The sequence below is a fragment of the Salvelinus alpinus genome, chromosome 28 (assembly GCF_045679555.1).
Source record: "Salvelinus alpinus chromosome 28, SLU_Salpinus.1, whole genome shotgun sequence".
In the NCBI taxonomy this organism is placed as follows: domain Eukaryota; kingdom Metazoa; phylum Chordata; class Actinopteri; order Salmoniformes; family Salmonidae; genus Salvelinus; species Salvelinus alpinus.
The window spans coordinates 28,984,793-29,009,714 of record NC_092113.1 but is presented as its reverse complement, the minus strand read 5'-3'; the positions used below and the strand labels follow the sequence as shown (position 1 = coordinate 29,009,714).

General features: G+C 43.0%; 2 protein-coding genes across 12 annotated transcripts in view; one reads left to right on the top strand and one right to left on the bottom strand.

The window, feature by feature from the left end:
* The window catches only part of tmem269 (transmembrane protein 269), a 34,245-nt gene extending 30,924 nt beyond the window's left edge, over nt 1-3,321 (top strand). For all 7 annotated transcript variants that reach the window (XM_071372632.1, XM_071372633.1, XM_071372634.1 and 4 more), the window contains one exon: nt 290-3,321. In XM_071372632.1, coding sequence (XP_071228733.1) covers nt 290-399 — 110 coding nt within the window. In that variant the 3' untranslated portion in view covers nt 400-3,321. The remainder of the gene's footprint in view (nt 1-289) is intronic.
* LOC139557607 (tyrosine-protein kinase STYK1) lies at nt 2,624-24,849 on the bottom strand. Of its 5 annotated transcripts, none has more exons than XM_071372627.1 (10): nt 24,752-24,849; nt 7,094-7,206; nt 6,763-6,915; nt 6,294-6,470; nt 5,646-5,827; nt 5,264-5,347; nt 4,703-4,956; nt 4,395-4,435; nt 4,145-4,241; nt 2,624-3,928 (listed from the first exon to the last, which is right to left on the bottom strand). In XM_071372627.1, exons 2-10 carry the CDS (start codon nt 7,140-7,142, stop codon nt 3,757-3,759), a joined length of 1,209 nt encoding a protein of 402 aa, XP_071228728.1. In that variant the 5' UTR covers nt 7,143-7,206; nt 24,752-24,849; the 3' UTR covers nt 2,624-3,756. The 5 variants fall into 5 exon arrangements, with proteins under 5 accessions (XP_071228728.1, XP_071228731.1, XP_071228727.1 ...); XM_071372630.1 differs by having other exon boundaries at nt 6,294-6,467; XM_071372626.1 differs by lacking the exon at nt 24,752-24,849 and adding an exon at nt 7,854-7,958.
* Nucleotides 24,850-24,922: the final 73 nt, after the last annotated feature.

The window sequence follows — 24,922 nt, the reverse complement described above, 5'->3', positions numbered from 1 at the left end:
TAAAGCCTGGGAAACACTTTTCTGTGGAAACTAAAATGGTACATTGGATGTTAGAGGTGTTAAAACAAATGTATGTTTGGTCCTGTAAAATATTGGGATGTTGATACCAGGTACTTTACGCATGTGAGCAGTAAAGAGTCCTCACTTCAGAATAAGAGTTCATACTTAAATCTCAATTGAAAGTTTATGAAGTTTATTCATGTTTCAGATCACAAAAATCCAGCAATGAGAAAGGTAGGTTATTTGTTTAGCTAGGCTATTCATCACATTTTTCTGTTTTGTTTTGCAGGAGTTGTCATGGTGTTCTGTTCCTCTTTCCCTCCGGCATGTGTGTACTACCTGTTGTGGTCTGTGTCCTACATTTTGTTCCCAACAACACTATGGAGCTGCAAAGTGTAGTAGGCATTAAAGGCCTTATTACAAATTCACACTCGCACATACATGGCTTGTCAACAGGCTGTCCAGTGGGGTTAACTAAAGCGCCCAGACTGCTGCTGCTAGCTATCCACAGCGGATCGAAACAGGACGTAAGAGGACGTTGTAATGTTTTTGTAAGATTGAACTGCCTTTTTCATCATGAACACTTGATGGATAATGTACTGTACTTTAGCCATTTTGTTTTTGAATAAGATAGGTTTTGGGTATCTGTAGCTATTATGTTTGTACAATACAACTGCAGAGTTGTACTGTCTAGTGTGTGTACTGTATCATCCTTATGCACAAATTGTGCTTAAGATTACTACAACAATAATACAAAAAAGTATTTTCAGTCATTAATAAAGTCATTGAGTAGCAGTTTTTACTGTAAAGAATAAGAAAATGTCAACAGTTTTTGCAGTAAAAAAAAAACATGGCCCCCCTTTTTTTTTTACTGAACATGCTAGATTCAAACATATGGCATGCTCTCAATTTGTAAGATATTTGTAATAAAAAAGTTTCATTATATTGCAGATACAAACGAAGTCCATTAAATCATGTTTTTTTTTTTAATTATGGAAGACACTACCATCTTGAGATCTTATGTTCTACTGTACTTAAAATAACTACCAAAGTGATTGTACATAATGAATTGTGTGTGGATATGGGATTGTTGAGAAATATTATTTTTTATTTTCCCATCAACACCAAATTTGTTGTTTTTGAGCGTTTAACTGCATTCTTTAATTGGAATAGTTTTTTTTTTTTTTTTTGAATGTTCTAGCCATTTTGAGACAAGATTAGTTTGCTTTTATTGCAAGCAAAATGTAATCGTGCTTTAATTTAATAGTGTTTACGTTCCCACCAGATATACAGTGCCCTCTGTAATTATTGGGACAATGAAGCATTTTTTCTTCTTTTGGCTCTATACTTAGTTTGGATTTGAACTCAAACAATGGCTATGAGGTTGAAGTGCAGACTGTCAGCTTTAATGTGAAGGTATTTCATCCATACTGGGTGAACTGTTTAGAAATTACAGCACTTTTTCAACAAAAACAAAACAAATTCCCTTGTGTAGTAAAACGTTACATTTTTGGTCCCATATTTATAGCACGCAATGATTACATCAAGCTTTTGACTCTAAAAAATGTTGGATGCATTTGCTGTTTTGTTTTGGTTGTTTCATATGGTTTTGTGCCCAATAGAAATGAATGGTACATGATGTATTGTGTCATTGGAGTCACTTTTACTGTAAATAAGAATATGAATGTTTCTAAGCACTTGGTAGAATACATTGTAGCACAGATAATCCTGAATGAGTCGTGAATATAAACGATAACCGCCCCTGTTATTGTAATGGTGAAAGGTTAGCATGTCTTGGGGGGTCTGATACTTTTTCGCTCATTATTCATGATTCATTCCGGATTATCTGTAATCGTGGTAGCATCCACATTGATATAGAAGTGTTTAGAAACATATTATTTTCAATAAAAGTCACAAATATTACACAATACATTATTTACCATTCATTTCTATTGGGCAGAAAATTATTTGAAACACAACTAAAACAAAGAGCAAATGCATCCAACAAAGTTGTAGAGTCACAAGCTTGATGGGACCAAATAGTACTTTTTACTACTTTAATACAAGTGAATTTGTCCCTCCCATTTTAGGGGAGCAATGTACAAAAAGTCCTGTCATTTCTAAACGGTTCACCTGCTATGGATTAAATCAAATCAAATTTATTAGTCACATACACATGGTTAGCAGATGTTAATGCGAGTGTAGCGAAATGCTTGTGCTTCTAGTTCCGACAATGCAGTAATAACAAGTAATCTAACCTAACAATTCCGCAACTACTACCTTATACACGCAAGTGTAAAGGGATAAAGAATATATACATAAAGATATATGAATGAGTGGTGGTACAGACGGCATAGGCAAGGTGCAGTAGATGGTATAGAGTACGGTATATACCTATGAGATGAGTACTGTAGGGTATGTAAACATAAAGTGGCATAGTTTAAAGTGGCTAGTGGTCCATGTATTACATAAGATGGCAAGATGCAGTAGATGATATAGAGTACAGTATATACATATACATAAGAGATGTGTAATGTAGGGTATGTAAACATTATATTAGGTGGCATTGTTTAAAGTGGCTGGTGGTACATTTTTACATAATTTCCATCAATTGATGGTCATCAGTTCAGTTGATAACCTGCACCCTTTCACACTATAGTGCCAGCCTGAACCATTCTGTGCTGGCTTACATGTATTCCTTTCTTGCTGTCATTTCCAGTACGATTTCAACAACTATAGTGGTTGTGTAACCAGTCCTGCACAGATCATCTTGGCTTGGTTCGGCTCACCTCAGCTCAGTAGTGTGAAAAAGTTTTGCAGTTACTTTTAAGCTGTTGTCCGGAATATTCCCGTTCTTGATCCATTTCCACATGCCTCAGTGTGTTATTCTGAAATTGGTGGTTTGTACCTCTCTTTAGAATTTTAGATATCAGTGTGTGATGGAGACAATGTGATGATGGGTTTGTTTTGAATTGGCTTAAGAGACTGACTGACAATAGCAACAGGACAGTAGAACTATAAATGTCACCTCCACACCATCCAAACTGCTTGTTTGTTGGCATCATGGTCAATGATAAGCAATGTTATTCAAATCAACAGTGTTGAGTGTGTGCAGTACAGTTTTACATATCATGATCACAGTGACTTCAAGACAGTCTCATTGTGGACATTAACTGTATGGCTACAATACTACATGTCTCATTACTACCGTTAAAGGCACAAGAGTTATCCTCACCAAATTATGAACTAGTAAAACATCTTATGAAGATCTCTATTTTAAATTCTGTAAATGTTTTGACAATTAAAGTGGTGATATAATGACTTGCCTGGTTTCATGACACTGGGGACAATATGACATCAAGAACACTATTCTTACATTTGTATAATTTCTTAAAATATGTTCTCTTGTGATGGCCTAAAAATGTGAGTAGACAATAACATTATAGTGGCAGATCTTTTTTTCCTGACATCCATTTATGTGCTAAAAGGGACACATCCAAAAATGCAATCTTACAATAAGGCTTTGTTGCATCCTCCATACAATACTTCCACACCCTCATGCACCCTCATTATGTCAACCCATTTACAACATTTCATTTCAGCATCATAAAATAATCTCTCTGAAAGTTTATAACACATTTGATACCACAGTACAGTACACATCAACCTAAAATCAACTCCAGCCATGCTTTGTCATGGACCCACCCCTTGCTTCTAGCTTCTTCATTCATGAATGTGATGCCTTGGGCTAGATATTTAGGGCAGCACACCTGCCCTCTTGATGTAGTCAATGATGTCCATGTCCTCTGGGATGTAGATATCTGTAGTGCCAGCAAGGTATGTGTAAGACCCCAGAAGCTTGATGATGGCTGAGAACACAGGCCGGTCCTTGAAGCTCCACATCCAGCAGTACTTCATCAGGTCATACCTGGAGAGAGAGAGAGACCGGTGAATAGAATGGAATGAGAGCCTAATTAGATTAAATAGGCAGCTACAACATGGAGGCATTACACAGCTAATAATGGGCTTTACATTGGCTATGGCATAATTACATGTATATTCTTATGGTTTAATGTGAATATTCTTATGGTTTAATGTGAATATTATAGACAGACTGTTTTTGGCCAGGGACGGGCAGACTTACAAGGGTCCTCCACAGTTGTCTGGCTTCTTCATCCTGTATGATTTCTGTAGGTGGAGGAACACACACTCTGGCTCCAGATCAGGGTAGGGGGGAGAGCCTGAGGGAGTGATATGAAAAATTAATAAAATATTGAAGACTACTAAAACTAAAACAAACAAAAAACCTAACTGAAAATATTGTTGTCTTATTGTAGAGGTAGTCCTACATTTGCAAAATTACTTGAATCAGATATCAGCAAAGTAACAGTTACCCAATGTGATCAATTCATACAGAAAGATTCCAAAAGACCATCTGAGGGGGAGAGAAAACAAGCATGTTGAGATGTTACAAAAAACAACTGAAAGTCATGTAGAAATATTATGTCAGAATGTTAATAAAACCAAACAAACGTTTGGTTAATGTACACTACGCTATGGGCCGGATTCCCAAGCACAGGTTAAAGTTAGTCCTGGACAAAAAAAAACTAGTTCAATGGAGATTTTTTCATTGGGAATGCTTTAGTCCAGGAATGGGCTTAATCTGTGTCTGGGAAAGGGGCCTACATGGCCCAAAACTCACACATCACTCCTGTCGGTGGTTGGGTGCTTCATCATCCTCTCTGGAGCCTGCCATTTGAGAGGGACCTCAGCTCTTCTCCGATTGGCCAGTTTGTCATTCTGGCACCTGCGATTGGCCAGTTTGTCAGTCTGGTGCTGGCGGATCTCGAAGGCCAGGCCCAATCCAGATACCCTCACAGAGAACCCTGGACCAATCAGGATGTTCTGTGCAGCAACATTACCATGTACAAGCCTGTGCTCTGACAACAGATAGTCCTGAAAGAAGATTGTAGAAAAAAACCATTGTAATAATAATGATGTGCTTGAATGCAGACACCTGGATATAGTAGATGTGATACTTTAAATTGCTTGGATTACATGCTCATAGGCATTGTATTCTAGCAACTGACTGCAGTACCAATGTTTTCCATGAGGTGTCGTTTATTGACGATGAAACTGTTGTAAATCACATTGGTATCCTAGGACATTACACTGTATTCACTGCAAAGAGCTTGTTGTGGTACTGTATTTTGGCCTTCCATTGGATATTAGATCTCTCCAAATGCTACAGAAAATCACTTACCAGGCCTGCTGCCACCTGCTTTGCCACCAAAAACACTGATCTCTCTGAAAAGTGTTGCAGTGGATCCAAGGACTCCAAATCACTCTGGAGAACAGGGAAATGAATTATTATTCAGTCAACTCAGGGGGATGCTCAGTATTCAATTTCTGAAATTCAAGTGACCAATTATTTCTCTGTAGACCATTCAATTAATGACTTCGATTTGAATTAAATGTAACTGAAAAATGGAATAATAATGAATTAACATCATATTGGGAATAGAAATACAGTATTATTCATATTCAACATGCTTAATTAGTGAGGGCTCTGGTGAGTATGATTTCCAATGTATTTGTTACAGCAAATAAACTTGAACTTAAAGTCCAACCCATTGTTGTCTTACATTTCTCAGGGTCCAGAGGTAGTGCAGAAGGTTACCAGGACTACAGGCCTCCAGTACCAGGTACATAGGTAGTCTCTGTGTCTGACAGTACAGCATCCGGACCAGGTTCTGGTGTTTACACACGGTACCATGGAAAAGGATCCAGTCAACAAACTCCTTTGCCTCAGGCTGATTTATGCCTCCTGAAAGGAGATTTTTTTTTTTTTAAATTTTAAACATTTATTTAACTAGGCAAGTCAGTTAAGAACAAATTCTTATTTACAATAACGGCCTACCCTGGCCAAACTCTAACCCGGACGACCTTGGGCCAATTGTGCGCCGCCCTATGGGACTTCCAATCACGGCCGGTTGTGATATAGCCTGGAATCGAACCAGGGTCTGTAGTGATGCCTCTAGCACTGAGATGCAGTGCCTTAGACCACTGCACCACTTGGACCAAAGTTTTTAACTTCTTAAAGAAGGAACAAAATCATAAAAATCCTAATCCATTGCAGTGGGATCCTCTAGGAGTCAAATTTAAAACTTCTGTATGTTTAAACCTGCGAGGTACACACAACTCTCCCATACCTCAAACTTGCTTGGGGCAATCTCTCCAAAAATATGCAACAGTGTCCCACGCACAGCCTGTATAAAACTACAAGCATATACCTCGGAGTGTCTTGACCACTACAGCACTGGATATATCCTTTCTTCTCATTGTGCCTCTGCAGATAGGACCATAGTGGCCAGTCTGCCAGAACTCCAGCCCCTCCAGAGTACATTCTCCTGGGATCTCCATCTCCATCCCATCTCTCACTGGGCTACTGGACACACACTCCTGACCTGCTGGATGCAACGCAGTACTGTGCTAAACATTTGTGATGACATGCATTTGAATTTCAACTTGAAGTTGTTTCTTGAGGTTGATATTTTAATGTTTTTACAATGTCCTGTGCCTTCCTTGGCAATAGAGGGCTCATGTTAGTCATGGTTCAGTGTGCATACTGATGCAGTGTTGATATGAACAGGAACAGATTTCATTAACAATTATTTTTACGTCATAATTCACTGTGGTGAATTCACTAGACAATATTACAGATCTAACACAGGTTGATATTTCCAATAGGTTTAAGTTTACCACGATTGGTGTAATGGGCAGGGATGGAGGTCCTCTCTGGTGTTGCTCTTCTATGGAAGAGACTGCACAGTATGCGGGTCACAACAACCACTGTGCTGAGAGCCAGGAGAGTGGGGATAATGATCACAGCTAATGTGCCTGATCCTTCCTCATCTGAATACATACACACAGTTCAGATGGTATGAGGGGAACACAACACAATCACTGTAACTGGTGCACTCAGAGAGACAACTGGTACATCAAACTTGGCTCTTGTTGCACATCTAATATTTTATCTGAGCTGGTGTTGAGAGACTGTTGTAGTTTACACATGGGAACATAAAAGACTTACAGCACAGAGGGTCTGAGGTGTTGTTGCATGGAGACGCCTGCACATCCATAGATTACAGATGGTTCTTACCATTTCTCACATCTTCAGGAAGAGAGATTAATCCCACAAAAGGCCTATGAATTGAAGAATATAATCAACATAGTATTCTTTTGGTCTATAAACACTTTTATGATGGGAGCATTCATTCAGAGCCAGTCAGGTAAACACTATAATGGTTGACCAGCAAAAAATCATAATAATGCTAGTAATATACAATAATTGCACCGCATCAATACAGGATGATAAATCAGGTCTAGTTAGTTGACTTCAACACTTCAACAACAGGAAGTACTGCTGTAGTCATTTTGTAAGGGCCTAGACCAGTGGTTCCCAACCTTTTTCAGTTACTGTACAACCAACGGAATTTTGCTCTGCCCGGAGTACCCCTTCATGTTAATTTTACCAGTAGCCCGATGGTCTCATGAGTCTTCTCAAGTACCCGCGTGGATAGGTCAAGTACTCCTACAGTCGGTGTCCTACCCCTGGTTGGGAACTACTGACATAGACCACATAACAAAAAAACATACTCAAATTTTCAACTCACGTAAAATATCGTAAGCACATGCAGATACAAGCTGATGGGATAAAGTCAACACCTGGCCATCGTGCCAATTACCAATAGGCCTACTAATTGGTCTTCCAAGCAAGACCGAGAGCTGTAAGAACAGCGCGTCCTCACAGATACCAAATGAAACTGAAGTTAAGGACGCCGGCAACTTACCAGGGAGATATCAAGAAAATGTGTCTCCATATGCCTTTTCTAACGTCGAATGCCCTCTGCTCTGGCTGAGCGGGCTATGACCATGAAGGTGACCGCGGTAAGTTGACTGACTGTTAATTATTAACACGCGGACATTTTTTTTGCTCTGCCTTTTTTGGCTCCCAAACGGCTCTTACATTTTTTTGTTGTTGTGTTTTTTCAACTCAAACAGTTTGCAATAGTTTGAATATGATTGGTGTTAAAACAATTCTTATCAAATGAAATCATACTCTACCTTAACCACAATGTATTTAAAAATGCATTGGTTTGTTATGAAAAAGAATGCTATTAAACATTTACATTTAAAGTATAACTTTTTAATGTATATAAACAGTGCATACAAATCTAACCATTCAAAACGAATACAATCTGAACAGCATAATAGAATATGGCACCATATCAAAGAAAAAATAAATAACAATTTACAAAACTGCCGCATCCCACAAATTGGAATAAATGTAAAAAATGATGCTATTACACATGTGCATTTAAAGTATAACTTTTTAATGTATATAAACAAAGTGTATATAAATCGAACAATTCAAAACAAATACAATCTGAACAACATAATAGAATATTGCACCATATCAAAAAAAGAAAAGTGCAAAACTGCAGCATCCCACTTAAAACATTAAACTGGTCCCTCTTTTCTCTCCTTTATTGCCATGTTATAACCAGCAGCACACAGCAATGCTGACCATATTTTGCTTTTATGAGAGATTTGCATTCAGAAACGCAAGCTGCCTAACTTTCGAGGGGCTGATGCGGTTTCTTATCTCAGTAATTATTTGTCCCGTTTTCAATAAGACCCTCTGAGGGAATGGATGTGGCCACTATGCAGAGTCTCCCTGTCATGACTTTAGTAAGCCGTGGGTAGACAGAGGCCTTGTTCTTCCACCAGCTCAGAGGGGCTGAGGGCGCCCAGAGGGGCTCCTCCAAATAGGATCGGACCTCCATTATGGCATCTGCTGAGGGATTCCTTCGTGCTGCATCCCCAGCTGCTCTCTCGTCAAACAGCAGACGTTTGTGGCACTATTGCTGGTGCTTCTGCTCCATCTGATCCCTCTTCTTCCTGTTGCCTGAGCCAACTGACTGCTGGGGCTGTCCCTCCCTGCTGCTGAGGTTATTCTTTGAAGAGCCTCATCAATCGCTCTGGCATCACTGAAGCCTAACTTCTTAAACATGGGTCAAGTGCAGCGGTTTCTGATAGCACGTTATTATATTCCATTCTGCAGAACAATATGTCCATTGATGAACATAGGGTGTCCATCAACTCACATGTCCTGTGGTTACATTTGCTTCTCTCTGGCGGCTGGCTGTGATTCGCTGCAGACCCTTACACAGGAGTATCATTTTTGAGGCTGTCACATAGCTGAAAAGAGTGAACAGTAGAGACAGGAGTGAACAGGAGACTCAAATCAAATTTATTTATATAGCCCTTTGTACATCAGCTGATATCTCAAAGTGCTGTACAGAAACCCAGCCTAAAACCCCAAACAGCAAGCAATGCAGGTGTAGAAGCACAGTGGCTAGGAAAAACTCCCTAGAAAGGCCAAAACCTAGGAAGAAACCTAGAGGAACCAGGCTATGAGGGGTGGCCAGTCCTCTTCTGGCTGTGCCGGGTGGAGATTATAACAGAACATGGCCAAGATGTTCAAATGTCCATAAATGACCAGCATGGTCAAATAATAATAATCACAGTAGTTGTCGAGGGTGCAGCAAGTCAGCACCTCAGGAGTAAATGTCAGTTGGCTTTTCATAGCCAATCATTAAGAGTATCTCTACCGCTCCTGCGGTCTTTAGAGTTGAAAACAGCAGGTCTGGGACAGGTAGCACGTCCGGTGAACAGGTCAGGGTTTCATAGCAGCAGGCAGAACAGTTGAAACTGGAGCAGCAGCATGGCCAGGTGGACTGGGGACAGTAAGGAGTCATCATGCCAGGTAGTCCTGAGGCATGGTCCTAGTGCTCAGGTCCTCCGAGAGAGAATTAGAGAGAGCATACTTAAATTCACACAGGACACCGGATAAGACAGGAGAAGTACTCCAGATATAACAAACTGACCCTAGCCCCCCGACACAAACTACTGCAGCATAAATACTGGAGGCTGGGAGGGGCCAGGAGACACTGTGGCCCCATCCGATGATACCCCCGGACAGGGCCAAACAAGAAGGATATAACCCCACCCACTTTGCCAAAGCACAGCCCCCACACCGCTAGAGGGATATCTTCAACCACCAACTTACCATCCTGAGACAAGGCCGAGTATAGCCCACAAAGATCTCCGCCACGGCACAACCCAAGGGGGGGCGCCAACCCAGACAGGAAGATCACGTCAGTGACTCAACCCACTCAAGTGACGCACCCCTCCTAGGGACGGCATGAAAGAGCACCAGTAAGCCAGTGACTCAGCCCCTGTAATAGGGTTAGAGGCAGAGAATCCCAGTGGAGAGAGGGGAACCAGCCAGGCAGAGACAGCAAGGGCGGTTCGTTGCTCCAGAGCCTTTCCGTTCACCTTCACACTCCTGGGCCAGACTACACTAAATCATATGACCCACTGAAGAGATGAGTCTTCAGTAAAGACTTAAAAGTTGAGACAGAGTCTGCGTCTCTCACATAGGTAGGCAGACCATTCCATAAAAATGGAGCTCTATAGGAGAAAGCCCTGCCTCCAGCTGTTTGCTTAGAAATTCTAGGGACAATTAGGAGGACTGCGTCTTGTGACCGTAGCGTACGTGTAGGTATGTATGGCAGGACCAAATCGGAAAGATAGGTAGGAGCAAGCCCTTGTAATGCTTTGTAGGTTAGCAGTAAAACCTTGAAATCAGCCCTTGCCTTAACAGGAAGGCAGTGTAGGGAGACTAGCACTGGAGTAATATGATCAAATTTCTTGGTTCTAGTCAGGATTCTATCAGCCGTATTTAGCACTAACTGAAGTTTATTTAGTGCTTTAGCCGGAAAGTAGAGCATTGCAGTAGTCTAACCTAGAAGTAACAAAAGCATGGATAAATTTTTCTGCATCATTTTTGGACAGAAAGTTTCTGATTTTTGCAATGTTACGTAGATGGAAAAAAGCTGTCCTTGAAACAGTCTTGATATGTTCGTCAAAAGAGAGATCAGGGTCCAGAGTAACGCAGAGGTCCTTCACAGTTTTATTTGAGACGACTTTACAACCATCAAGATTAATTGTCAGATTCAACAGAAGATCTCTTTGTTTCTTGGGACCTAGAACAAGCATCTCTGTTTTGTCCGAGTTTAAAAGGAGAAAGTTTTCAGCCATCCACTTCCTTATGTCTGAAACACAGGCTTCTAGCGAGGGCAATTTTGGGGCTGCACCATGTTTCATTGAAATGTACAGCTGTGTGTCATCCGCATAGCAGTGAAAGTTAACATTATGTTTTAGAATGACATCCCCAAGAGGTAAAATATATAGTGAAAACAATAGTGGTCCTAAAACGGAACCTTGAGGAACACCGAAATGTACAGGTGATTTGTCAGAGGACCAACCATTCACAGAGACAAACTGATATCTTTCCAACAGATAAGATCTAAACCAGGCCAGAACTTGTCCATGTAGACCAATTTGGGTTTCCAATCTCTCCAAAAGAATGTGGTGATCGATGGTATCAAAGGCAGCACTAAGGTCTAGGAGCACGAGGACAGATGCAGATCCTCGGTCTGACGCCATTAAAAGGTAATTTACCACCTTCACAAGTGCAGTCTCAGTGCTATGATGGGGTCTAAAACCAGACTGAAGCATTTCGTATACATTGTTTGTCTTCAAGAAGGCAGTGAGAAGGCATACAACTTCCGGCGCCGAAAAGAGATGGCCGCCTCGCTTCGCGTTCCTTGGAAAATATGCAGTATTTTGTTTTTTTATGTGTTATTTCTTACATCGGTACCCCAGGTAATCTTAGGTTTCATTACATACAGTCGGGAGGAACTACTGAATATACGATTAACGTCAACTCATCATCGTTCCTACCAGGAATATGACTTTCCCGAAACGGATCCAGTGTTTTGCCTTCCACCCAATACAATGGATCTGATCCCAGCCGGCGACCCTGTGCGACGCCGTAAAAGGGGCAAACGAGGCGGTCTCGTGGTCAGGCTTCGGAGACGGGCACATCGCGCTCCACTCCCTAGCATACTACTCGCCAATGTCCAGTCTCTTGACAATAAGGTTGATGAAATCCGAGCACGGGTAGCATTCCAGAGAGACATCAGGGATTGCAACGTGCTCTGCTTCACGGAAACATGGCTAACTCAAGAGACGCTAACGGAGTCGGTGCAGCCAGCTGGTTTCTTCATGCATCGCGCCGACAGAAACAAACATCTTTCTGGTAAGAAGAGGGGCGGGGGGGGTATGCCTTATGATTAACGAGACGTGGTGTGATCATCATAACAACACACAGGAACTCAAGTCATTCTGTTCACCTGATCTAGAACTCCTCACAATCAAATGTCGACCGCATTATCTACCAAGGGAATTCTCTTCAATCATAATCACAGCCGTATATATTCCCCCCCAAGCAGACACATCGATGGCCCTGAACGAACTTTATCTGACTCTTTGTAAACTGGAAACCACACACCCTGAGGCTGCATTCATCGTAGCTGGGGATTTTAACAAGGCTAATCTAAAAACAAAACTCCCTAAATTCTATCAGCATATCGATTGTGCTACCAGGGCTGGAAAAACCCTAGATCATTGTTATACTAATTTCCGCGACGCATATAAGGCCCTCCCCCGCCCCCCTTTCGGAAAAGCTGACCACGACTCCATTTTGTTGATTCCAGCCTACAAACAGAAACTAAAACAACAAGCTCCCGCGCTCAGGTCTGTTCAACGCTGGTCCGACCAATCTGAATCCACGCTTCAAGACTGCTTCGATCACGCGGATTGGAATATGTTCCGCATTGCGTCCAACAACAATATTGACGAATATGCTGATTCGGTGAGCGAGTTCATTAGGAAGTGCATTGACGATGTCGTACCCACAGCAACGATTAAAACATTCCCAAACCAGAAACCGTGGATTGACGGCAGCATTCGCGTGAAACTGAAAGCGCGAACCACTGCTTTTAACCAGGGCAAGGTGACCGGAAGCATGACCGAATACAAACAGTGTAGCTATTCTCTCCGCAAGGCAATCAAACAGGCTAAGTCCCAGTACAGAGACAAAATCGAGTCGCAATTCAACAGCTCAGACACAAGAGGTATGTGGCAGGGTCTACAGTCAATCACGGATTACAAAAAGAAAACCAGCCCCGTCGCGGACCAGGATGTCTTGCTCCCAGACAGGCTAAACAACTTTTTTGCCCGCTTTGAGGACAATACAGTGCCACTGACACGGCCCCCTACCAAAACCTGCGGGCTCTCCTTCACTGCAGCCGAGGTGAGTAAAACATTTAAACGTGTTAACCCTCGCAAGGCTGCAGGCCCAGACGGCATTCCCAGCCGCGTCCTCAGAGCATGCGCAGACCAGCTGGCTGGTGTGTTTACGGACATATTCAATCAATCCTTATCCCAGTCTGCTGTTCCCACATGCTTCAAGAGGGCCACCATTGTTCCTGTTCCCAAGAAAGCTAAGGTAACTGAGCTAAACGACTACCGCCCCGTAGCACTCACTTCCGTCATCATGAAGTGCTTTGAGAGACTAGTCAAGGACCATATCACCTCCACCCTACCGGACACCCTAGACCCACTCCAATTTGCTTACCGACCCAATAGGTCCACAGACGACGCAATCGCAACCACACTGCACACTGCCCTAACCCATCTGGACAAGAGGAATACCCATGTGAGAATGCTGTTCATCGATTACAGCTCAGCATTTAACACCATAGTACCCTCCAAACTCGTCATCAAGCTTGAGACCCTGGGTCTCGACCCCGCCCTGTGCAACTGGGTCCTGGACTTCCTGACGGGCCGCCCCCAGGTGGTGAGGGTAGGTAACAACATCTCCACCCCGCTGATCCTCAACACTGGGGCCCCACAAGGGTGCGTTCTGAGCCCTCTCCTGTACTCCCTGTTCACCCACGACTGCGTGGCCATGCACGCCTCCAACTCAATCATCAAGTTTGCGGACGACACTACAGTGGTAGGCTTGATTACCAACAACGACGAGACGGCCTACAGGGAGGAGGTGAGGGCCCTCGGAGTGTGGTGTCAGGAAAATAACCTCACACTCAACGTCAACAAAACAAAGGAGATGATTGTGGACTTCAGGAAACAGCAGAGGGAGCACCCCCCTATCCACATCGACGGGTCAGTAGTGGAGAAGGTGGAAAGTTTTAAGTTCCTCGGTGTACACATCACGGACAAACTGAATTGGTCCACCCACACAGACAGCGTTGTGAAGAAGGCGCAGCAGCGCCTCTTCAACCTCAGGAGGCTGAAGAAATTCGGCTTGTCACCAAAAGCACTCACAAACTTCTACAGATGCACAATCGAGAGCATCCTGTCGGGCTGTATCACCGCCTGGTACGGCAACTGCTCCGCCCACAACCGTAAGGCTCTCCAGAGGGTAGTGAGGTCTGCAGAACGCACCACCGGGGGCAAACTACCTGCCCTCCAGGACACCTACACCACCCGATGTCACAGGAAGGCCATAAAGATCATCAAGGACAACAACCACCCAAGCCACTGCCTGTTCACCCCGCTATCATCCAGAAGGCGAGGTCAGTACAGGTGCATCAAAGCAGGGACCGAGAGACTGAAAAACAGCTTCTATCTCAAGGCCATCAGACTGTTAAACAGCCACCACTAACATTTAGCGGCCGCTGCCAACATACTGACTCAACTCCAGCCACTTTAAAAATGGGAATTGATGGAAATTATGTAAAAATGTACCACTAGCCACTTTAAACAATGCCACTTAATATAATGTTTACATACCCTACATTACCCATCTCATATGTATATACTGTACTCTATATCATCTACTGCATCTTGCCATCTTTATGTAATACATGTACCACTAGCCACTTTAAACTATGCCACTTTATGTTTACATACCCTACAGTACTCATCTCATATGTATATACCGTACTCTATACCATCTACTGCATCTTGCCATGCCGTTCTGTACCACCACTCATTCATATATCTTTATGTACATATTCTTTATCCCTTTACACTTGTGTGTGTGTATAAGGTAGTAGTTGTGGAATTGTTAGGTTAGATTACTTGTTGGTTATTACTGCATTGTCGGAACTAGAAGCACAAGCATTTCGCTACACTCGCATTAACATCTGCTAACCATGTGTATGTGACTAATAAAATTTGATTTGATTTGATTTGAGTTGCTGCGCAACAGCTTTTTAAGTTTTTTTTTTTAGAGGAAAGGAAGATTCGATATAGGCCGATAGTTTTTTATATTTTCTGGGTCAAGTTGTGGCTTTTTCAAGAGAGGCTTTATTACTGCCACTTTTTTAGTGAGTTTGGTACACATCCGGTGGATAGAGAGCCGTTTATTATGTTCAACATAGGAGGGCCAAGCACAGGAAGCAGCTCTTTCAGTAGTTTAGTTGGGATAGGGTCCAGTATGCAGCTTGAAGGTTTAGAGGCCATGATTATTTTCATCATTGTGTCAAGACATATAGTACTAAAACACTTAAGTGTCTCTCTTGATCCTAGGTCCTGGCAGAGTTGTACAGACTCAGGACAGCTGAGCTTTGGAGGAATACACAGATTTAAAGAGGAGTCCGTAATTTGCTTTCTAATGATCATGATCTTTTCCTCAAAAAAGTTCATGAATTTATTACTGCTGAAGTGAAAGCCATCCTGTCTTGGGGAATGCTGCTTTTTAGTTAGCTTTGCGACAGTATCAAAAATAAATTTCGGATTGTTCTTATTTTCCTCAATTAAGTTGGAAAAATAGGATGATCGCGCAGCAGTGAGGGCTCTTCGATACTGCACGGTACTGTCTTTCCAAGCTAGTTGGAAGACTTCCATTTTAGTGTGGCGCCATTTCCGTTCCAATTTTCTGGAAGCTTGCTTCAGAGCTGGGGTATTTTCTGTATACCAGGGAGCTAGTATCTTATGACAAATGTTTTTAGTTTTTCGGGGTGCAACTGCATCTAGGGTATTGCGCAAGGTTAAATTGAGTTCCTCAGTTAGGTGGTTAACTGATTTATTCAGGTTCATGTTTTGTTTATTGATACTACATTCTCATCTACTGCTCATATACATATATAATACTGTATTAAATAATGATGTAGTAATAACTGCTTACTGTACCTCTCGCCACAGTGACCTGCTCAAAGGGTTCCAGGACTCTGCACACCACCTCCACCACCTCCCATTCCTCTTGGGTCAGAGCATCAACAGGTGCATTGACAATGGCCAGGGTAGAGATGATGGCATCCTTTGACTCAAGAAACCGCTTCAACATATAAAATGTTGAATTCCACCTTGTAGTGCAGTCTCGTTTAGGCCTCAGCTCAGGCATCCCCATCTGGCATAGTGTAACCTTTCATTTTTCAGCACCTACTGAGATCCTGTGGAAGTATTCCACAGCTGCTTTCACTTTGTCCACAGTGGGCTTCATCACCTTCAGAGCATCTCTTACAATCAGGTTGATTGTGTGGGCAAGACATGGATGATGGGTCCATTTAAACATTTTCATGGCTTTGGTTATGTTAGCTGCATTGTCGCTAACACAAAAGACCACTTTTCCATCTACTTGCCATTCTCTGGCCACTCTCAACAGTTCCTCTGCCAAGTTTTGAGGTGTGTCTGTCGCTGAACTCAAAGCAGTCCAGAAGACAGCTAGACATCGAAAAATCTTCAATGAAGTAAAATGTAACCAACATGTAAGAACTGGTTACCCTTGATGTCCAGCAGTCAGTGGTAAGGCAAACTGCAGTAGCTTTTTGGACTCTTTCCCGCGCTGAAGCCTGTGTGCTCTCGTACAGTGTTGGAATATGTGATTTTGAAAGGGTTTCCCTGCTTGGAATTGTGTACGTTGGATTTAGACTACTGCTATAATTTCTAAAACCTCTGTCCTCCACGATCGAAAATGGCTGCAAATTGGTGTCAATCATTTTAGCCAATGCAATATCAATTTGGCCTTGTTTTGCTACAGACATAAACTGGTCAATAGAAGACTGTGTTGCTGTGGGTCATGGAGTAGGCCTACTAGACTGAGGATCCACCACTATCACTAGCAGGCCCGCTAGCTAGCTTCACAGTTGGGTGCACAGTTCGCATATCCCGGTGTAGGTTGTGCGTAGAACCAGCTTGATATGAGATTTTGTTTTGGCAAATTCTACACTGTGCTCTAACATTGTCTACATTATTAAAATGCATCCAAATGCTACTGTGCTTCCGACTCATTTTCCAGCTGTTGTTTTCATAGCAGCCGAGGAGAGTGAGGAAGAACAGCTAAGTGTGTGACTGAGTGAGTTGGCTCGGCCCTCCCTCACGCATCTTTGGTTCATTGCTTGACACTGTGTCTGACAGGAACAACAGGTGAGGCTGTTAGTCTGAGCAGACAGTCAGAACGAATGTGTGTGCTTGAGCATTTAGGCCTATATTATTTAAAATGTTTTCGTTCTTTGAATTAGTTAATTATATTATTTTAAATCTTTTGATTTATTCATATCTTTATTGTTTTATATTTTTATAAATAGATTTGTCTCTTCTGATATGCGAGCCGGCTCCCAATGTTCACCTACAAGAGCCGGCTCCTAGAGCCGACTCGTTCGCGAACGACCCATCACTATTAGTCATCTGATTTATTTGTTTCGGTCTCAGCTCCTGATATCATAGCATAAAAAAACGATAATATGATTCCTGAATTAGCCAAGTTGCATGTGCACCCAGCTATATATTTGTAGGTTTTCATTGTAAATAAGAATTTGTTCTTAACTGACTTGTCTAGTTAAATTAAATAAATACAAATAGTTTCCCCTGGCTAAAGTTAATTTTTGAGATCCACCGGAGTCATTGGCGTAGGGTTAGCTGGCTGTTTCTAACTAGTCTTGGAACTGTGTTAACGGGCAACCTCTCCCTGCTTGGCTCGATGGGATATGTAGTGATTTTGCCAACACAGCCAGATATGTACAGTCTTGTACCCTTAACCTTTTTTTAAACTGACTATCGTATTTGTTGATTTAAATCAAGCTTTATTCATATAATGAGTAATCCAGGAATGTCACTAGTTAATTGAGATGAGAAACCTCAAAAATAGCAACTCTACAGAGCACCAAGGACTACAATGAATGGCCAAATTAGAGATGGATGGGAGTCTCTCCTGTCTGAGGCAATACTTATTGCTACGCAAATGGATGTTGCACCTCAATTTAGCAAGGAACACAGCCGCCAGAGGAAAAGGAAGAGATCTCTCAAGAGGAGACCGCTAAGGACAGTGCAACAAACAGGGTTTCGAAACAGTGTTTTTTTACTGCTATGGACAACATAAGTGACTTGGACACTAGGTTCCACACCACTGCAAAAATTGTAGAATAATTTTCTGCTGTTCTGAAAATTGGGCAGATTAGTAAGGATAAAGTCTCTTCTAAGATGCAGCTGCAAAGCATTTTTGGACAAGAGTGTATTGCTTTATGTATATTTTGCACATTGCCTGTGAATGTTGTTGGTGGCGAGAGCTTTCAGTAAGCTAAAACTGATAAACTATTTGAGATCCACTATGTCCCAGGACAGGCTTTGCAGTCAGTTAGCTAGAAAGCTGGACTTCAAAGACTTGATCAGGGACTTTGCTAGCAAGAAGGCTTGGCTCTTGGTAAGCAAGGGCCAGTGATAACTGTTAAATGGCATGGCTGTGGATATTGGATCACTACACACGATGCCCACAGCCTGAGAACAAGATGTATCTCATAGTAATGGCTGGATTGCCATAAAATTTGTTGTGCACAATCAAGACCCCAAATGGAAGAAACCTATTGATCTGATGACCACTTGACCTTCCCTCTAGCGCCACCATCAGGCCTTTTCATTTCCACTTTTACAGCTGCTTATTTTCTAGTTGGTATGTATACTTAGTTAAAAAATCTGCTGCTGATTTTATTATTTTGAATAGATTGTAATTTTGTATTACATTCTATAGATGATAATGTTAATGTATTTTATTTGGAGAGGTTATACTTTAGTTATTCATTAATGTTAAGAGAATTTTCCTTTAAAAGTAATTTTAATGGTAACATTCTTGATACTGTAAAAGATGGCATTTAGCACATTTCTTAGAGGGTATCAGTCTTGCATCAAATAGTGAATTCCACTGTATGCAGAATGTTGCATGCATGTCTGCACAGTGTTATATTTTCACAGCTCACTGTCAGTAAATATTGGACTACAAGAGTTGCAAGCCTGCAAAGGAAGAGTTATTTAAAGCTTTGATTGGGTTCTGGAGGTGTGTGGTTACAGCAATTGCGCAGGGTTGGTGTGGTGGTGTGGCCTGTGATATATTTTCATGGGGCCCAAATTTCCTGGCGGCGCACCTGACAGCAGCGCCCCTGATAGCAGCACACTGATACGGAGCCCCACCGAGCCATCACGACTGGACTACCGACGTAATCTGCCCGAGGGTTTTTTTTCAACTGGCTCCTCTGTCGCGACGTTCCCTGAATGCCCATCTGCTAGCCTGCTAGGCCTGGCCTGCTAGCTGTCTAAATCGCCATGTCTCCAGCCCGCCTAGCTACTCACTGGACCCCTATGATCACTCGGCTACGCATGCCTCTCGCTAATTTCAATATGTCTTGTCCATTGCTGTTTTGGTTAGTGATTGCCTTATTTCACTGTAGAGCCTCTAGCCCTGCTCAATACGCCTTAGCTAACCCTTTAGTTCCACCTCCCACACATGTGGTGACCTCACCTGGTTTAAATTATCTTTCAAGAAATGATATCTCTCATCGTCACTCAATGCATAGGTTTACCTCCACTGTATTCACATCCTACCACATCCTTTGTCTGTACATTATGCCTTGAATCTATTCTACCTTGCCCAGAAACCTGCTCCTTTTACTCTGTTCCGAACGTACTAGACGACCAGTTCTTATAGCCTTTAGCCGTACCCTTATCCTACTTCTCCTCTGTTCCTTTGGTGATGTAGAGGTTAATCCAGGCCCTGTAGTGCCTAGCTCCACTCCCATTCCCCAGGCGCTCTCATTTGTTGACTTCTGTAACCGTAAAAGCCTTGGTTTCATGCATGTTAACATTAGAAGCCTCCTCCCTAAGTTTGTTTTATTCACTGCTTTAGCACACTCTGCCAACCCGGATGTCCTAGCCGTGTCTGAATCCTGGCTTAGGAAGACCACCAAAAACCCTGAAATTTCCATCCCTAACTATAACATTTTCTGACAAGATAGAACAGCCAAAGGGGGCGGCGTTAGCCTGCAGAGTTATGTCTTACTATCCAGGTCTGTGCCCAAACAATTTGAGCTTCTCCTTTAAAAAATCCACCTTTCCAGAAACAAGTCTATCACCGTTGCTGCTTGCTATAGACCACCTTCTGTCCCCAGCTGTGCCCTGGACACCATATGTGAATTGATTGCCCCCCCATCTAGCTCCAGAGCTTGTGCTGTTAGGTGACCTAAACTGGGACATGCTTAACACCCCGGCCATCCTACAATCTAAGCTTGATGCCCTCAATCTCCCACAAACTATCAATGAACCTACCAGGTACAACCCCAAATCTGTAAACACGGGCACCCTCATAGATAACATCCTAACCAAACTGCCCTCCAAATACACCTCTGCTGTCTTCAGCCAGGACCTCAGCGATCACTGCCTCATTGCCTGCATCCATAATGGGTCTGCGGTCAAAGACCACCCCTCATCACTGTCAAATGCTCCCCAAAACACTTCAGCGAGCAGGCCTTTCTAATCGACCTGGCCCGGGTATCCTGGAAGGATATTGACCTCAGTCCGTCAGTAGAGGATGCCTGGTTATTCTTAAAGTGCTTTCCTCACCATCTTAAATAAGCATGCCCCATTCTATTTAAAAAAAAAACAGGAACAGATATAGCCCTTAGTCAGGTCTGGAGTGAACCGCCCTTGACCAACACAAAAATATCCTGTGGCGTACTGCATTAGCATCGAATAGCCCCTGCGATATGCAACTTTTCAGGGAAGTTAGGGACCAATATACACAGGCAGTTAGGAAAGCAAAGGCTAGTTTTTTCAAACAGAAATTTGCATCCTGTAGCACAAACTCCCAAAAGTTCTGGGACACTGTAAAGTCCATGGAGAATAAGAACACCTCCTTCCAGCTGCCCACTGCACTGAGGACAGGAAACACTGTCACCACTGATAAATCCATGATAATTGAGAATTTCAATAAGCATTTTTCTACAGCTGGCCATGCTTTCCACCTGGCTACCCCTACCCCGGTCAACAGCCCTGCACTCCCCACAGCAACTCGCCCAAGCCTCCCCCATTTCTCCTTCACCCAAATCCAAATAGCTGATGTTCTGAAAGAGCTGCAAAATCTGGCCCCTACAAATCAGCCGGGCTAGACAATCTGGACCCTCTCTTTCTAAAAATATCCACCGAAATTGTTGCAACCCCTATTACTAGCCTGTTCAACCTCTTTCGTATCGTCTGAGATCCCCAAAGATTGGAAAGCTGCCGCGGTCATCCCCCTCTTCAAAGGGGAGACAATATAGACCCAAACTGCTACAGACCTATATCTATCCTACCCTGCCTTTCTAAGGTCTTCGTAAGCCAAGTTAACAAACAGATCACCGACCATTTCGAATCCCACGAACCTTCTCCACTATGCAATCTGGTTTCCGAGCTGGTCATGGGTGCACCTCAGCCACCCTCAAGGTCCTAAACGATATCATAACTGCCATCGATAAGAGACAATACTGTGCAGCTGTATTCATCGACCTGGCCAAGGCTTTCGACTCTGTCAATCACCACATTCTTATCGGCAGACTCAACAGCCTTGGTTTCTCAAATGACTGTCTCGCCTGGTTCACCAACTACTTCTCAGACAGAGTTCAGTGTGTCAAATCGGAGGGCCTGTTGTCCAGAACTCTGGCAGTCTCTATGGGGGTGCCACAGGGTTCAATTCTCCGGCCGACTCTCTTCTCTGTATACAGCAGTGATGTCACTCTTGTTGCTGGTGATTCTATGATCCAAATCTACGAAGACGACACCATTCTGTATTTTTTATTTATGTCACCTTTATTTAACCAGGTAGGCTAGTTGAGAACAAGTTCTCATTTACAACTGCGACCTGGCCAAGATAAAGCAAAGCAGTGTGACACAGACAACAACACAGAGTTACACATGGAGTAAACAATAAACAAGCCAATAACACAGTAGAAAAAAAAGAAAGTCTATATACAGTGTGTGCAAAAGGCATGAGGAGGTAGGCAATAAATAGGCCATAGGAGCGAATAATTACAATTTAGCAGATTAACACTGGAGTGATAAATGAGCAGATGATGATGTGCAAGTAGGGATACTGGTGTGCAAAAGTAAATAAAATAAAAACAGTATGGGGATGAGGTAGGTAGTTTGGGTGGGCTATTTACAGATGGACTATGTACAGCTGCAGCGATCGGTTAGCTGCTCAGATAGCTGATGTTTAAAGTTGGTGAGGGAAATAAGTCTCCAACTTCAGCGATTTTTGCAATTCGTTCCAGTCACTGGCAGCAGAGCACTGGAAGGAAAGGCGGCCAAATGAGGTGTTGGCTTTGAGGATGATCAGTGAGATATACCTGCTGGAACGTGTCCTACGGGTGGGAGTTATCGTGACCAGTGAACTGAGATAAGGCGGAGCTTTACCTAGCATAGACTTATAGATGATACTATATGTATACTTCTGGCCCTTCTTTGGACACTGTGTTAACTAACCTCCAGACGAGCTTCAATGCCATACAACTCTCTGTGGCTTCCAACTGCTCTTAAATGCTAGTAAAACTAAATGCATGCTCTTCAACCGATCGCTTCCCACACCTGCCCGCTTGTCCAGCATCACTACTCTGGACGGTTCTGACTTAGAATATGTGGACAACTACAAATACCTAGGTGTCTGGTTAGACTGTAAACTCTCCAGACTCACATTAAGCATCTCCAATCCAAAATTAAATCTAGAATCGGCTTCCTATTTCGCAATAAAGCATCCTTCACTCATGCTGCCAAACACCCTCGTAAAACTGACTATCTACAGCTCAGCGTTCAACACCATAGTACCCTCAAAGCACATCACTACGCTAAGGATCCTGGGACTAAACACCTCCCTCTGCAACTGGACTTCCTGACGGGCCGCCCCCAGGTGGTGAGGGTAGGTAGCAACACATCTGCCACGCTGATCCTCAACACTGGAGCTCCACAGGGGTGCGTGCTCAGTCCCCTCCTGTACTCCCTGTTCACCCACAACTGCATGACCAGGCACGACTCCAACACCATCAAGTTTGCAGACGACACAACAGTGGTAGGCTTGATCACAGACAACGACGAGACAGCCTATAGGGAGGAAGTCAGAGACATGGCCGGGTGGTGCCAGAATAACAACCTATCCCTCAACGTAACCAAGACTAAGGAGATTATCATGGACTACAGGAAAAGGAGGACCGAGCACGCCCCCATTCTCATCGACGGGGCTGTAGTGGAGCAGGTTGAGAGCTTCAAGTTCCTTGGTGTCCACATCAACAACAAACTAGAATGGTCCAAACACACCAAAACAGTCGTGAAGAGGGCACGACAAACCCTATTCCCCCTCGGGAAACTAAAAAGATTTGGCATGGGTCCTGAGATCCTCAAAAGGTTCTACAGCTGCAACATCAAGAGCATCCTGACTGGTTGCATCACTGCCTGGTACGGCAATTGCTCGGCCTCCGACCGCAAGGCACTTCAGAGGGTAGTGCGTACGGCCCAGTACATCACTGGGGCAAAGCTGCCTGCCATCCAGGACCTCTACACCAGGCGGTGTCAGAGGAAGGCCCTAAAAATTGTCAAAGACCCCAGCCACCCCAGTCATAGACTGTTCTCTCTACTACCGCATGGCAAGCGGTACCGGAGTGCCAAGTCTAGGACAAAAAGGCTTCTCAACAGTTTTTACCCCCAAGCCATAAGACTCCTGAACAGCTAATCATCTTCATCTTCTGCACATCTATCACTTCAGTGTTTAATTGCTATATTGTAATTATTTCGCCACTATGGCGTATTGCCTTACCTCACTTATCCTACCTCATTTGCACACACTGTATATAGACTTTTCTATTGTATTATTGACTGTATGTTTGTTTATTCCATGTGTAACTCTGTTTGTGTCGCTTTGCTTTATCTTGGCCAGGTCGCAGTTGTAAATGAGAACTTGTTCTCAATTAACCTACCTGGTTAAATAAAGGTGAAATAAAAAAAACAAGTAGGCATGCTTTAAGCTCATGAAGTGAGCGCTATTAAAGCGTCCAGCCTTTGGGAATCGCGCTCCAGTGAAATTGGGCACGCTCCGCTGACATACTCTGTTCAGAACTAGGCTTACTGTTCGTCAATATAGGCCTCGTACATATACACATTTTCAGGATCTACATGATTTAACCACAAGATGGCACAGTCACGCAATAATTGACCCAATGAGTGTGACTGGACATCCCTCTATAGATGACTAGAGAAAATATAGGCTTTTTCTGTTGGCCCTAAATGATTAAAACCGTGATTAGTCCACGTGGTATTACCTTCAGCGAATGCATTTGTAATTGCACTGACCTGTTTAATTTATTACTGCTAATCTTTACCATTCAATTACAAACCAGTAATATAACTACCTACCGAGGAATGTGTAGTTACAGGTATAAGGGCAATTTAGTTGAGCGCATCTGTAGCCTACAAGAAGAATGTGATATTGTTGCAATAGTTCACCTACTGGGCGCGCTCGATTTACCTGCTTGCGTGCCGGGTCCCAAAACGTTCCCGAAGAACGACTGAGAACTCTGTCTACCCGCACGCTTGGCGACCTAAATTAACTGCGTCCATTGAAAGGTGATTGCGCGGAAGCCCCGCCCAATTATTTTCCATTGGTTGATTTACAATGTTTTTACTCTTGTCCCATGAT